The sequence below is a fragment of the Corapipo altera genome, unplaced genomic scaffold (assembly GCF_003945725.1).
Source record: "Corapipo altera isolate COAL_440 unplaced genomic scaffold, ASM394572v1 65, whole genome shotgun sequence".
NCBI classification, from domain to species: Eukaryota; Metazoa; Chordata; class Aves; order Passeriformes; family Pipridae; genus Corapipo; species Corapipo altera.
Window position 1 is genome coordinate 8,059,687 of NW_020884891.1, and position 14,493 is coordinate 8,074,179.

Here is a 14,493-nt window from a genome sequence, read left to right on the forward strand (position 1 = left end):
GGACACAGCGTGGCCAAAGGTCACCTGCACCGCCCGGCAGTGCCGGGATCTGCCGCCATGCCCTCCCGCCACGCAGAATCGGTTCCTCCTCCGCCTAATGCCGGGGAGGAAGCGTGGGGTGAGAGCTGCGGAGCGTGAGCTGTGCCCTGCTGGGGATCAGGCTGCTGGCCAGCCCGGGGAGGCACCGCCATGGCCCGGCAGGAGCAGAGCTTGGCAGAGCAGAAGGTAGCTGGCACCGGCCAGAAGTTCTCCTTCCTGGAAGCTCCCCAGCCCCAAGCAGGGAGCCGAGCCTGCAGCTCCCAGCTCCGGTCAGCCACCCTGGGGAGCAGGGACAGTTTCTATACGCTGCAGAAGATGGACACCAACAAAAGCGTCAGCTGGGGCAGGCACAGCCTGGGGAGCTGGGGTAGGACTGCAGGCAGGTTCTCCATCGGCCATGGCAGTACCCGGAGGAAGGAGCTGAAGGAAATCCTCCTACAGACCAACAGCCCTGGCAGCACCTTGCGGTTTGCCACCACTCAGAAGACATCCAACAGCAGCAATCTCCTTGCAGGGCCGCACCAAGAGCAGAAGCCTGAGCAGAGTCCTGACCTGCTGCCCCTCGTCCTTGATCCCCTGGAGCACGCGTGGCTGCTGACGGTGGCCGAGGGCGATGCCGAAAGCATCATCAAGCTGCTGGACTTGGATCCCAGCCTGCTGAGCAGGAGAGACTTTGTGACGGGCTTCACCGCTCTCCACTGGCTTGCGAAGCATGGCCACCATGAGAGCCTCATCCAGGTCATCTCCCACGCCCAGAAGAAAGGCTATCCCGTCAACGTGAACATCCCCACAGCCAGCGGTGGGCTCACCCCCTTGCACCTGGCTGCCTTGCAGGGACATGAGGTGCTCATCAAAGTGCTGGTGGGAGCTTACGGGGCAGACACCAGCTGCAGGGACCACAATGGGCGCAAGGCTTGGCAGTACCTGAGGGCAGACACCTCCAGGGACCTGAAGGAGCTGGCAGGAGCCTTGGAGGAGGACTTGGTCCAGCTGCGCTCTCACAACACCAACAACAACTGTAAGTCATCCAAAGAGGCCAAGGCAGGGCAGGACTCCGTGGACTCTGGGGCCGAGGGGAAAGCCCAGCACCCCTGGAGCCTGTCGGCTCTCCGAGGCATTGTTAGACAGGCATTTGCTTTCTTCCAAGAGCACTGAAGCTCCTCTGCTCCCATTCACCTGTAAATCCATGCTGGATAGCAGCTGGAAGAGCCTGAAGGGAGCTGGGAACTTGGGTGCTTGAAACCCTGGCCAAGTGAGGATTAAACCACAGCACCTCAGCCACCCTGGGTCTCGTGTGGTCTTTGGGGCTGTGCTGGTGTGTGTGGGGAGCACCACGGCCATCGGAGCACAGACTAGGAACAGCCCTTCCAAAAAACTGCCTGTTGGCAGAGGGGCTTTTACCCCATGCCCAAGCTGATGGGAACTCCTTGCTGCAGCCCCTTGGTAGGGACTCACATGTCAGCTCTGCTGTGGGGAGCTGCTTCTCCAACACCCCGTGTGCCCATGAGAGGATGCTGACCCACCACATGTGGATCCCATGCTGGGGCTGTGGGTGGATGTTTGAGCTGCCTGTCCCAGGCTGCTGGCAGACTTCATGTGTGCCTGTAGGTGGGTCACACAGAAATTCAGTGACTTAGTTCTCCTACCTGTAAAATGAGATGTCTGAGACACTCAGCCCCATTGGGGACGGGGGCCAGAGCAGAGGAGGCAGCAAGGACACCAGTGGGGTGGCATGGGGTGGCTTCTGTGGCGACTGGAGTTCAGGAGCAACTCTGAAAAGATGATTCATTGCTCAGTACCATGGAAAAGGTATGTGAAGGCTGTGAGATCATCTTTATTGCTACTGAGGTCATGCTCAAAAATGAAACTGATAAATATCCCTGCAGCAGCAAAATGCCATGTGTATGTACTGGTCATTGCATTAAAAGGGCAAAGCCTCTGCTTGCCTGTTTGTGTTTTGTTCACCAAATGGAGCTCTGCCCATGATTTCAACTTGCTTTTTACATTCTTGAAGGCCAGGGCTGCTTAAAAATATCTTCAGAAAAACAATGTCCCCTTCCTCTTTTTCATCAGCACGAGACCATTCCTGCCTCCTTAAATAGCAGTCCCATTTGAGCAAGTGTCTCTCAGACAGGAACCGGGGAGTTTCTGTTCCCCTCACAGAGCAACAGCCCTTGCAAGACACACCTCGTTTGGGAAGGGAGTTGTGGTTTCTTTCCAGCTGCCTTTCTGGGGGTCTGCAGAGGTGGCCAAAGGACTTGAGATGATCTGGCCTGGCTGCACAGATGAATTTACATCTTGATGCAGAAAGATACACACGTTAACTTCCTCTGGGGAACCTGAGCCTGTGGGTTTCACAGACCCTGAGCCAACCCCAATTACATACAGACTGTGCTCTGAAATGCTACTTGGACACCCAGTCTGCAGTAGGTGACAAAGGGAAGAGCAGCCTGCACATGGGTGGATAGTGATCCAGGTGACTAGGTGAACATATAGATGTGTCTTTTTAATCTCTGAGGTCAGCAGTAGATACATACAAAACATGCTGGGAACGCATTCAGTGCCTGATCTACAGCAGTTTTGTAATGCTTTAGCTCTAATGGATTGAAGAGTATGGCAACATAGCTCCTCTTGGAACTGCTCTGTCCACATCCATGCCATGGGACAGCAGGTCTGGTCACAGCAGCACAAACTCCATGAACAGCACTGGTGTCAAGTTCTGGTAACCAAAGTGCTGTTGATGAGACAGGTGGGACTGACAAAATATTTTTTGTCCTGTTAGTCCTGTCACCCTTTCACAGCTGTCAGGGAAGGGACACGGGACTGCTCATACATCCGCCTCTGAGTAAGGCACAGAGTAAACAGTGGAATTAATGAGAATTGCCTTGAAGGAACCATTTCCTTGGCACTTGTACCTGCAGCTTAGTCACACCCCACCAGGAAACCTGGACTTCAATGTTCCATTCAAAGGTAAAATTTAGCTGGCAAATGCTGCACTTAAATAACACAAAATTATTTTTAGTACTTGATTCCCCTTGACAGGTAACAAAAATCCCTTAAAGGCAGTTTTTCCCCCATCTTTTGGTTGTGGATTTAAACCTGCATTCTGTGCTGAGACGAATTAGGCAGGGACTTCAGGAGCAGAACCAGAGCTCAGCTTCTCTGGGTGGTGTTACCACACATTCACCAATGACACCCCCCTGCCCTGCCTGGGTTCTTTCCCACTGAGCAACAAAAGGATCTTCTCCTGCTGCTGCATGTTGTGTTTGCCCCAAACCCCACACCACTTCCAGTGACCCCCCTCCTGTCTTGCACGGTTCATCTTCATACCTGCAGAAGGGCAGTTGGTTTGGATATACAGACACGTTTAAAAAAATATTTCTCAAGTACACAGTTGGCTCTAACTTTGCTTCTCACTCAAAAGCAACAGTGTATCCACCAAAATAATGTAGTAAAACATCCAAATTATTTTTTTCTTTAAAGCTTCTGTTGGTGTCTCAATTATCTCATTAGCCCAGTTCTGCAGAGATCCCTGATCCCCCCTGCAAGTCTCAGAGAGAGGAGAGGGCAAACAGAGCTGCCACAGGAACAACAGAAACCATTCATAACCAGGGGTTAAGATTCTGCAGAAGGCTGAGTTTATCCCAAGTTTAATTTGTACTAAATTTACTATGTGCTGTCCTTTAATGTCCAATTTGAAAAACAGATTGTCAAATGAGGAAAATAATACAAGGGGTTATTTTCCAAAGCAGCTCCTTAGTAGAAACTGCTTCCATCTGATAAAAATATCACAGTAAGGACAGTAATAGGGAGACTTTCTAATAAATAGTAATAAATTTTTCAATCTATTGCTCAGGAAAGCTTTCCCACAAATGCCAGGGAGAAAACTGTCTCTTTCCATTCTCAAGTCCATAAAATTACTGTTTTCCTCCTCAGCCAGATCCCCATAGACACAATTAAAGAGAAACTCTAGAGTAGCTTTGCCTGCCAACAGTGCTGCTGTGGAGAGGCTGGGGGACGTTCACTGGGCTCCAAGGCAGATCTCCAGTCCTCAGCAGTGCTGTTATTTCCCAACACTTGCCTCAAGAGCAAAGAGACTTCAAAATCATTGGGGTCAAAGTGTCTGCAGCATGTAAGCCTCTCTGGCAATGCTGTTTGCTGCTTTCCTGTTGCAGTGACTAACTGCTTCCCTCTGATAACGAAGGAGTCTAGACTCTGACCAGACAGGAAGAGAACCTACATGATACCTCTGCAGCGTCCTGAAGTTGGGAAAAATCCCAGCCTTGCTCACCCCAGCTCACAGAACCCTCCAGCACAGCTTAGGAGGGACAGATTGCCATGAGTGAGATGTCTGTTTGTTGCCATTTGCACGTGTGAACATGTGATGTGCCCAGTGTTATTTCCTACCAATCGCTATGCGAAGGAGGTAAATCTATTTACCTTCAATGTGAAGAGCAGCAACACAGGTGTGGCACCCTGAGGCTTCCTCAGGAAGCTGCCTCTCACGAACAGAACCACCACAGCAGCTGAACCCAGGAACCTTGGCAGCCCTCAGTGTCAGGATGGGCTTTGCACCGTCAGGGATTTCCTGCTGACTGGAGCACCTACCCCGGGTCAGCTCCGCAGAAAGGAGCGGAGCAGCCACGTCGGGCTGGGAGCAGAGCACAGCCACCTGCTCCACCTCCCCGAGGTAAATAAATGGTTCCACAGGCCCCAGCAGAAAATACCAGCATCAGGGAGCTGGAGTGACAACTGCTCTGAGCCATTTTATCTGTTTTTTCCTCTCCCACTTTTTTAAACAGCTGACTTGTCTTGAGCTACTACTGTCTGCAGAAAATGTTTTATATTAAGCTGCACCTGTGGTTGACATGAACTGACTTATCAAACCAATACAGAGCTCCAAAGCAAGCTCAGGTTCTCTCATATTCTAGGGAGCATGCAGAGATGATGTGCTACAGTTTACAGTACTGCATTTTGTAGGAGATAGATCTACTCACCCTTAGCAAAATTTTCTTTCATCCAGTTATTCCACTGCACCCACTCCCCAGCCAGGATTTTAATCACAGGCTCCAAGGGCTGCCCTGCCCCACATCCTACCTGGGAGCAGCTTCTCTAATCATTTTTTTTTTTCATTTTAACTCCTCTAAAATCAGTTCTGATTTTTACATCTTTTTTTTTTTTCTTTTAAAACTGGTACATTTTGCTCTCAAAGGTTTACAGCCAGTGAGTGACAAGGAAGACACAGCCAACTCTACCTGAAAAGAGCTGCCAGGGTTCCTCATACTAAGTGAGAACATACTCACAGGAATGTTATTTTTTATTCTGTTATGATCCCACCATATATATATACGAAATTATTTCAACCAAGTAGTTCAGGTCCATATTTATTAGTAAGCCTGTGCACTGTCAATGCTAATGGTGATGCCTGAAAGAAAGAACACTAATAGAACACAGTCTCCACGTTTCAGATGCAAGAAGAGATTTTCCCAGTTAACATCAACATCCCAGACCAGCTTATAAAAACCCCACACTGGGGAGTGCAGTCCAGCACCACAGAAGGAATGACTTGAGGGTGTATCAATCTGATGCAGAAAGACCAGTGTTCATTAGAGCTCCCAGGACAGTCTCCCTTACAAGCCCAGCTTGGTCCTCCTCCAGTGTCTCCTTTTGGAGTTGTACCTAAGACAAGAGCAGGGTAAATTAGCAAAGTGCACACACACATTTGTTCAAAACATGAAAGAAGAGCAGCACATGGAAAAGGTCTATCCCAAGAAATATCCATTTGTGAGCATGTACTTGTCCATGTTAAGAACAAACGTTTTCACCACGGTGCAGGTGAAACCGCAGACAGTGTTTGTAACAGAGTTGCTCTCAGCAGGAAAATGGCAGTGCTCCCACTGCAGGAAGCTCTGCAATTGCAGCCTGCTTTGGCACACAGCTCAGACACAGCTGATCACCAAGGTGCTCAAGTGCCACACGTCAAAAATTCATCATTTTGCCCCACGGTACAGTACTCCAAAGAACTGCAATTTAGCTAAAACGGAACCTCGTTGTAAGTACACGCCACCAAACTTGCCTAGAAAGAAACAAGTTGGGAGGAGTTACAGGAACAGAACCTGGCAATGCTGCCCAGTTTCACTACCTGAGCCAGCCACCTCTGCTGTGGCTCTCCTCACTGCTTAGGGCGAAGAGAGATAAAGAGGAGGAAAAATTCTGTTGCCTTAAAAAAGTCCAGACAAAGAAGTGGATGAGATAACAAGCTCTCTGACCAAACTATACAACAGCTTTTAACCAGAGGGTTCAGACAGGCACCACCCTCTGCACGCCCCACGTTGACCAAGACCGTCAGGAACAAACACACTACCAGGGTACAAAATCTGGAATTACCCACAAGTGCAGTTCAGGCTTTCGCTTTACATGTGCCATCACTGAACACCCGTGGGCCCTTGCAGAGCACTGGACAGAACGGCTACAGAAAGAAATGGCATGGAAACCCCACGGAAACACACACTTGCACTGCCACCCCTGCTTGGCCCTCACGGCCACAAAACCGCACTTTTGGAGGCATAAATGCCATCAGCTCCTCCTTCGGCCCGCACCGCCCGGGCCGCCTGAGCGCGCCCGTGCGGCCGCGGCCCCTCAAGACGCGCCAGCCGCGCTCGATACCTGATCTTATTGCCGGTTTTCATCCGGATCCATTGAGGGATGGGCCGGTTCTGCTTCTGCTTCTTGGCGAGGAAGCGCTTGATCTTAAACGTCTTGTGGGACGACTGCAAGAGAGCGCAGCGGTCAGTCCCTCACGGAGCCCCGGCACCGCCCCGCCAAGCCCGGGCGAGTCGCACCCGGGTCCCTCCCGCTCCCTCGCGGCCGCCTCGCCCCGACACCCCCGCGGCCGGCCCGCCGGGCCCCCCCAAACGCTGCGGCGGCGGTGCGCGATGCCGGAGCGCGGCGGATGGCGGCGGATTGCTCAGGGGGTCTCACCATGGCGCGGAGCGAAGCGACCTCCCGGCGACGGCGGCGGCAGAGGAGGCGGAAGGGGCGGGGCGGAGCGGCGCCGGCGGCGCCGCCACGGCGCCCCCTTGCGGCCAGGAGGACCCGCAAGCAGTGAGGGAACGGCGGCTGCGGACGAGCGAGTTTGTGCAGTTTTATTTGGGTTTAGTACAAAAAAAACAGCTATGGCTAAAATTCGCTAGCTTGAGAGGAGCTGCTACTGGCGAAGTCTCGTTCTGGGCTGTAAAACAATACTTCAAGTTATGAGGAAGCAGTTCCGAGAGGGCAGGAGTTGGGAAACGTTTCAGACTCTACAGAAGGGAGGATGCTGGAAAAGAACAGGATGCCCAAACCAGCTACATTTGATTAAAAAGAAGCATTTCAATGTAGGGAGACTTTACATGAGAATTTGTCAAGACATATTCCATTCTTAAGCCAGCTTATTCATACACTCCAACTTAGTTACTTTATCCAGAGAACCACTGAAGAGGAAGGTCTCTCCCTCCCTAACACTGTTACTGCACTGCCAGATGTTCTGCTCCTTACGTGCCAAAGTGCTCCTGTCCACTGGTACCTCAACAACCCCAGCCTGTATACCTGTCTCAGTGCTAGACTGACATAATTTAGCTTTCCCTGCCTCAGGCAGGAGCACCACGCAACATAGCAACACCTGTATTACGTCTGGGCAATTCCAAGCTTGCTCTGCCTAAGTGCATCCAACACTAGCTCCCATCGCCGTACAGTAGAGCTCTGGCTTTAGATCCAGGTGTCATCCCCTCCTGACCACAACTCATTTATTATCATAGTTAAGGCCATAAAGTCTTTCTATTTCGCAAAGATTCTCTTCCCTGTTGTAGTTAGATGCTGGGAAAATAAATTCAAATAACTGAAAATACAATGAGAACACATTTCAAATTCCGAATCTACAACTGAGGTTCTTTAACCAGAAACATCCAACAGCACAATGCCCCCTTTTCTTCCTTTGTTCCTTCTTCGCTTCGAAGGCACTTCTGGATTGCGTTGTACATGCTCTTTGGCTGCACAGACAGTCAGAACACATAAGGCTTGCATGCTAGTCACTCCTCTTCCTTCATGTGACTGGTCTCACTCTCTTGTTTCTTATCCACTCCCTGATCTGTGGGCTTTGCAGCACTGTCTTCATACTGACACAATCTGCTTCGGCTTCGGGCTCCTGGCTGGTACAGCTGCATTGCTGGGCGATCCTGAAACAAACCAGAACTGTTTAGACTCTTTCATAGCTCCCTGCTATCAGGGTTATTATGGCAGCAGTGGTATTAGAAATGGCTCAAATTCAAACTTTTCTGGGTGTTCTAAGTTAAATTACTCCACCGTGGTGGCAATGTAACTTCAAGTGTCTCAAATCAAGGTTGTCTCTGTTGTAAGGCAACATCCCTGTTCAAGCCACAAAGAACACTGCTCACAGTTGAAGTTATTTGTAGAGAGTTTCCTGTTGAGTTCAGCTCACTCTCAGAAAAGAGGCCAATTTCAAATCTTAAAAACCCTGAGTTTCATTTGTACCTGACAATGTCTTAAGTGACATAAAAAACATGCACAGTGATGCTGCAAAAACTAATTTGCTGACGATATAAAACTAAACTCAAGACATTTCTTGAGCCTACAGGACATGCCCTATTCTGCAAGTAGCAGTCTTGACACTGCTTTGGAGGAGCCTTTTCAGTCACTCTTCCACTTCGAGATGCATTTTCAGGCAGCAGAGATACTGATGCTCTACCAACACCTTAAAGATACAGCCCATGGCACAAGTCAGCAAATGAAAAGGTATCAGTGTCTTACAATTTAACCCATGGTATCTTGGCTTAATTCCTACTCAGTGACAAGAAATACCACAAATAATTTAGCAAAGTTCAGTGGATAAACAGGAAAAAAAAAAACAACTTTCTAGTAATGGCAGAGTTTGTTGCCAGAACAGGGACAATTTTCAACAGAGAAACCACATGGTTCTTTCCTTGAAGTCTTTTATCCTAAAAAACACAAACTGACCCCTATGAATCAACATATGAATTTAAAGAAATTCAGCACCTTGTTTCTGATACGATCTCTCTTAATTGTATCCTCTTTTTTATCATCTTTGGTTACTTTCTCAGATTTGTCCGTGCTGCTGGTAAAGTCTGTAAGATCACTTTTCTTTCCCTTTTCTCTGAGTAAGTCTCTCTCCTTTTTCACCTCTTCCTCTTTTCTTCTAAAAACCTTCTCTTTCTCATAGCGCTCTTTCTGCCTCCGACGCTCCTCTTCTTGGCGTCTCAGTTTCTCTCTCTGCGCTCTCTCATATTCTCTGTCTCTGTCAAAATCTCTATCTCGGTCCCTGTAGTCCTTTACACACTCATCTTCTGATCTGTATGAAAACAAAACTGAAAATTAAGCTCAAAAGATTCATCAAACAGAGCCGGGAGATCAATGTAATAGTGGTGTAAATGTGCAATAGGAGGACGACACACTGGCAGGTTCTAGGGAGCTCTTGGGCGGCTGTGACAACCCGAGTCATGCACGACAGCCAGAGAGGACACTGACCACTAGCACTTCCCAGCCTCCTACTTGCATAGCTGGTTGAGTCTCCTCTGGCTTTACAAAAACCTGAATTTCTGTCTCTCATCTCTATTTCTCACACGACAAAACTGAACCTCGAACAGATCACAGAGCTTTTGAGAATTACAATTTCCACTTTGACCTTTTCACAAGACCTTAGAGGGACTAGTAACTGGAGAACACCTCTCCTCTCACCGTGTTTATAATCATCATCTCATTGCAAGGACAGTGCTCACAGCCTGCTGCAGTCCCCTACACCTGGGCTTCTTTAGTGCAGTTCTCACACTGAGTTGCAAAAATATTAAAATTTGTCCACTAGTGAAGAATTTTCAGGTAATTCACAGAGCTTTCTGCAATCACAGGGATGTGCACTGCCACAGAGAGCACAGCCTGTGCCTTATATCAGAAAAAGCATTTAAAAGGAATTTCAAAACATTGACAAAGCAGAGCAGCCTAAGCCTCATTATGATCAGGAAACAAGTTATAGATACATATATATTTATAGCAAGTACTAAAATACTTTTTTGCCTTCTCTTCTTTTGTCTCCCCATCAGATCGTTTGGCAGATGCACTACTCGCAATTTTTTCCTCCCTCAGAGTCTCTTTTTCCAGTTTCTTGGATTTTTCTTTTCTCTCCAAGTCTTTTTCATCTTTTTCAGGCTTCTTAAGTAGCTACAAAGAAAACAGAAGTCTCAACTAAAAAGCTCACTCTAATACATGTTGTCTGGCACAACACCGAAATTGCATCAAAGGAACCACAGTCCAGTGAGAAGTGAACATTAAGGAAATATTACTGCAAACAGCAGCATTTCTAAAAGCTGGAGTGTATGAGTAAGCATTATTCACATAGCAGACTAGGATTTTCTGCTAAACCAGGCCATTTTAGAAAGCTTAAAAATAGTCTCCATTCCATAGTGAATTCACAATCCTGTTTACCACGGCATGTACAACAGTCACGTGACAAAAAGTTTAAATATTACTATGAAGCATTACAGCATGTAAACCTTTACATTGCCTACTATTGAATATTACAAAAAATTGGTAATTTACTAACACCAAACTCATGTGATTTTTCACACAATACTCAAAGCACATTTTGAGACTGATATACAAATAATAGGGGAAAGGGAGTGTAACAGTTTATAATAAAGAACTGTTCTAGACCTTAATCTTTGGTTCTTCTTTTGATCTGTCTCTTTCTTTTTCTGGGCATCTGTCTACTTTCTTCAATTTTTCTGCTTCTTTTCTCTTCCTTCTCTCCTCCTCTTTCCATTTTCTTCTCTCTTCTTCTCTTTGTCTTTTTCTTTCCAATTCTCTCCTCCTCCTCTCCTCTCTTTTTTCTTCTCTCAGTCTCTGTGTGTGTAAAAGCAAAGAGAAATAGTGTATCTCCACACCAAAAAACATCTCTTTAAGCCATCAAATAACTCACCTCAAAGCTGCCTCTACTATCAAAGAAAAAAACATCCTGTCACCTCTACTGTTCTTGTGAACCTGAACATGTTGCAGCAGTATTTTTTTCTTACTCATAAGCCTTGATTTGTACTGTCTTAAAAAGCCCAACCACAACACTGGCCTCAGCCTTTATCATTCTAATTTTCATTTAATCTGCCCCACCTCTGATTTTCTCCATCGCTAAAAGTTAAAGTAACAATATGTGCTAGGAGAAAGATCACCCACAAGGACCTCAGCTGTCAGTGCACTAAAAATGGAAGCATTAAAATGGAATCTGCTTTGGCAGTGCCACAAGAGACAATTTGCTGGGACCTGAATGTACACAAAGCACCACCATTCCTACAAGGACCAACATTCTAGTACTTTAAAATATGTGAACCAGGTGTTGACAAGTGAGTTGGGTCAAAAGATCATTCTTCAAAAGGAAGGGCATAAACACATCAATACACAAATTGCAATATCTACAACCATGCTTTAAATGAGCAAATTGTACTTGCAAACAAGAAGATTCTGGAGGTAAGTCTTACCTGTTTGTTTTTCAAGAAGTTCAATAAAGGAGTAGTCTTTTTAGCTAGAGGATATACAAAACAAATGTAAACAATTTGCCTTATCCCATACTGCAATACAACAAAACCCTGTATGAAGTGAAGCATCCTTATGGATTCCCCTGCCTGTCTCCTCTCACGTACAGCAATACTTTGAAATAAGTATTCCAAACCTATCTCTGAACAGTGGCAACTATTAGGATTCTATAAACTTCTTTAGGACACTAATATGATACCCAATACACCTCTGTGTACAGGGATACTCAGTCTGCATTAGGCTTTTCCCAGACTCGCTTGGTTTTAAAGATATTCCTGGAACATGCTTAAAAAGAGCAATCTGGTCATTTTTTGTAGTATTTTACCCAATCACATTATCTCTTAACTTGTGCCTGCGTGGAACATCACCACTCACAGCACTGTGCACTAAACATCACTGCATCTAATGAAATGCAGCCACTCCACAGCCTGGTCTGGCTAACAAACATCTGACCTGCAGCTGGCAACAGGAAGGAACTTTCTCACCTAAAACTTAAACCTAGAGAAGAATTTAGAGGATGGGAACAAAACAAAATATACACTGAATAATATTAGCCTAAAGGTTTAACAAATACTAAGCAGGCACCCAAAAGAATTCAGTCTCCTCCAGGTTGAGAAATCACAGCTTCAAATTACAAACCACGTGTTTCTTTGTGCTCTAGGAAAATATAACTATAGTACACAGATTTCCATACCTATTAGCTCTTTGTTTCTTGCCTCTATTTCCTCCAACAAAGTTTCAGGAGTGGAGGTTAATTTTTCATCATCTGCACTGTAACTTTCCAAAAACTTCTTGTATTCTGGATCTACAGGGAAGGGGAAAAGGAAGGGGAGGGGGGAAAAAAAGGGAAAAAGAAAAAAGATACATTGGAGCATGAAAAGCATTTGCATTATGCACTGCTGGAAGTCTGGGTTGGATTTACATAAGTTGGGTTGTTTATATGCCATCTTTTCATAAGCTGGCAGCTCTCAAATGAGCTGCTGCATTATGTTTGTCTGGGACAACCATTTAATAGACTTGCACCTCACAAAGCAGTGCCAATAAGCAAACATCCCATTGATGGAATTACAGTGTCCCAGTAAAAACATATTCAAATTACTGCTAAGATTTTCAATCTACACATGCAAAACAAAACTATCTTGCTGTTATACCATCTTCGATAGTTCCAGTTTTGGCATCCTTTTTCTTACTCTTCTTTTTTGCAGCTTTTTGGAAAGGTGCAAACTCAACTATGGCAGCATACTCCTGACCTGTTAAGAGGAAAGGGAGAAATACATTAAAATAGAGATGAAACAGATAGAAAATAGACCATATTGTCCATATCTAAAGCAGGAAGATAAGCCTCACAAGAAACATGCAATACTAGAAGAGATTATTTAGACAGCATAAAAAAATTCTTCCATTTTGAAAGCAATTTAATAAAAAAAAACCACCATAGAGACAGCAGAATTCATGAACTTGTAACCCTCCCAAACAAAGAAGAATATTATGGACAGAGCTTTGTCACACAGAACACCTGTCTGGATGAATTGTAAAACACATGCACTTGAATCAAAGCTCCAGGTGAGACCCTTTCACTGCCCAAGCCAACAGGAACTTTTAGTGCTGCCCAATATAAGCACTTCTGAAAGGCAAAATTTAAAACCATGAAACCTAACATGTTTAGAAAACAGGTAAGTGGTGACTAAATACTCGAATTTTTAACCAATTAATTAAACCAAATATGTTTCCTACAGATTACTGTCTCCAGAGCAGTCACTTTAACAACTTAATCTGCAAAGAAGCAGCTGCTCCTTTTACTGAATCAAGATGACTCACTCAGTTGTAAACTGAAACAAGCAACAATTTCAGGTAAAAACTGATCAAAAGATAAGTGACACTGTTGGAAGTGCACAGAACAGGTGAAGGGAGTAGCAGAGGGTGACATCAGTAACCTCAGCTTCATTTGTTTGTACACTGACAGCATGTACCTGCTTTCACTTTACAGACTTGATACTAAGGTATGACAGTGCAAACATTCACCTCAATATCAGGATTTATATCAACACCACTGCTGCCTTGTATACACCCATATGGATTTTACACACCATATACAAAATCCATTAAAAATATATCTATAAAAAAAGTCAATTTAAACTAGTTTCCACAAAGCATATGGAGTTTTCTTTGTTCTGTGAAATACTGCATAACATGCATTTAAGGCACTTAACCCGAACAAGCCAGAATTGGCTGCTCACCCCCACCCCTCCAACACTCAACCAGCACACGGCACAGACAGCGGGAAAGCAGCAACACACACTGAGTGCCATTCACTCACCTTTGTGATCGACGAAAACATAGCCGTCGAAGCGATCCCTGAAGAGGACTATGTCTTCCTGGTTCTTGAAGTTGATGTAGGCTCTGGAGAACATGTGCGGGTACAGGCTGCGGAGACACAAACCGAGGGCGCTCGGCTGACGGGGCGGCGGCGCCACCGGGGCCCGGGGGGCGGCAGCGGCGGCTCCCGGGAGCGCCCGGGCGGGGCCCGCGGCCGTACCTGGAGTCGTTGGCGAAGAACTCGAAGTAGTCGTGCTCGGGCAGGGGCTGCAGGTGCTCCTCCAGCTGCTCCTTCGTCAGGCTGGGCGGGAGCCGCCGAATCACCACCTGCGGCACGGCAGGACGGGCGGTCAGAGGGCAGCAGCGCCGCGGGGGCGGTACCGCGGCCTTCCCGTCCCGGGCGGCCCCGTTCTCCCCCGGCCCCCGCAGGCGGCCCCGTTACCGGGGGGAGGGCCCCGTTACGGGGGGGGGGGGGCCGTTCCTGAAGGGGTGGTTCCTGCTACCGCGATAGGGCCCGGTCCTGGGGTGCCCCGTTCCCGGGGGGTGCCC

At 46.9% G+C, this 14,493-nt stretch overlaps 3 protein-coding genes and 1 non-coding gene across 4 annotated transcripts; 1 reads left to right on the forward strand and 3 right to left on the reverse strand.

Annotated features, from left to right (window-relative positions):
• Positions 1-1,980, forward strand: SOWAHD (sosondowah ankyrin repeat domain family member D). The gene has a single exon (XM_027645524.1). The coding sequence runs from the start codon at positions 190-192 to the stop codon at positions 1,192-1,194; it is 1,005 nt and encodes a 334-aa protein (XP_027501325.1). The 5' UTR covers positions 1-189; the 3' UTR covers positions 1,195-1,980.
• A 3,416-nt stretch (positions 1,981-5,396) lies between these two features.
• Positions 5,397-7,490, reverse strand: RPL39 (ribosomal protein L39). The gene is made up of 3 exons (XM_027645180.1): positions 7,021-7,490; positions 6,706-6,809; positions 5,397-5,718 (listed from the first exon to the last, which is right to left on the reverse strand). The coding sequence occupies exons 1-3, from the start codon at positions 7,021-7,023 to the stop codon at positions 5,670-5,672; spliced, it is 156 nt and encodes a 51-aa protein (XP_027500981.1). The 5' UTR covers positions 7,024-7,490; the 3' UTR covers positions 5,397-5,669.
• On the reverse strand, positions 5,834-5,968 carry LOC113948153. The gene has a single exon (XR_003528016.1). It is a non-coding gene; the product is annotated as a small nucleolar RNA SNORA69 (small nucleolar RNA).
• Positions 7,491-7,944: 454 nt separating the features above from the next.
• On the reverse strand, positions 7,945-14,379 carry UPF3B (UPF3B, regulator of nonsense mediated mRNA decay; the record flags this gene model as incomplete). Its single annotated transcript, XM_027645149.1, has 9 exons — positions 7,945-8,252; positions 9,091-9,403; positions 10,115-10,266; positions 10,759-10,947; positions 11,574-11,617; positions 12,323-12,433; positions 12,780-12,878; positions 13,946-14,052; positions 14,165-14,379. Coding segments are annotated over 9 exons (1,377 nt in total), but the record flags the coding sequence as incomplete, so codon positions are not given.
• Between the last annotated feature and the right edge of the window lie 114 nt (positions 14,380-14,493).

Excerpts from the sequence above, each read along its gene's own strand:
- RPL39 (XM_027645180.1), bottom strand. Across the intron at positions 5,719-6,705 it reads AAAACCGGCAATAAGATCAG|GTACAACTCCAAAAGGAGAC; the intron begins GTATCGAGCGCG and ends CTCTTGTCTTAG.
- SOWAHD (XM_027645524.1), top strand. The coding sequence starts at position 190 with ATGGCCCGGCAGGAGCAGAGCTTGGCAGAGCAGAAGGTAGCTGGCACC.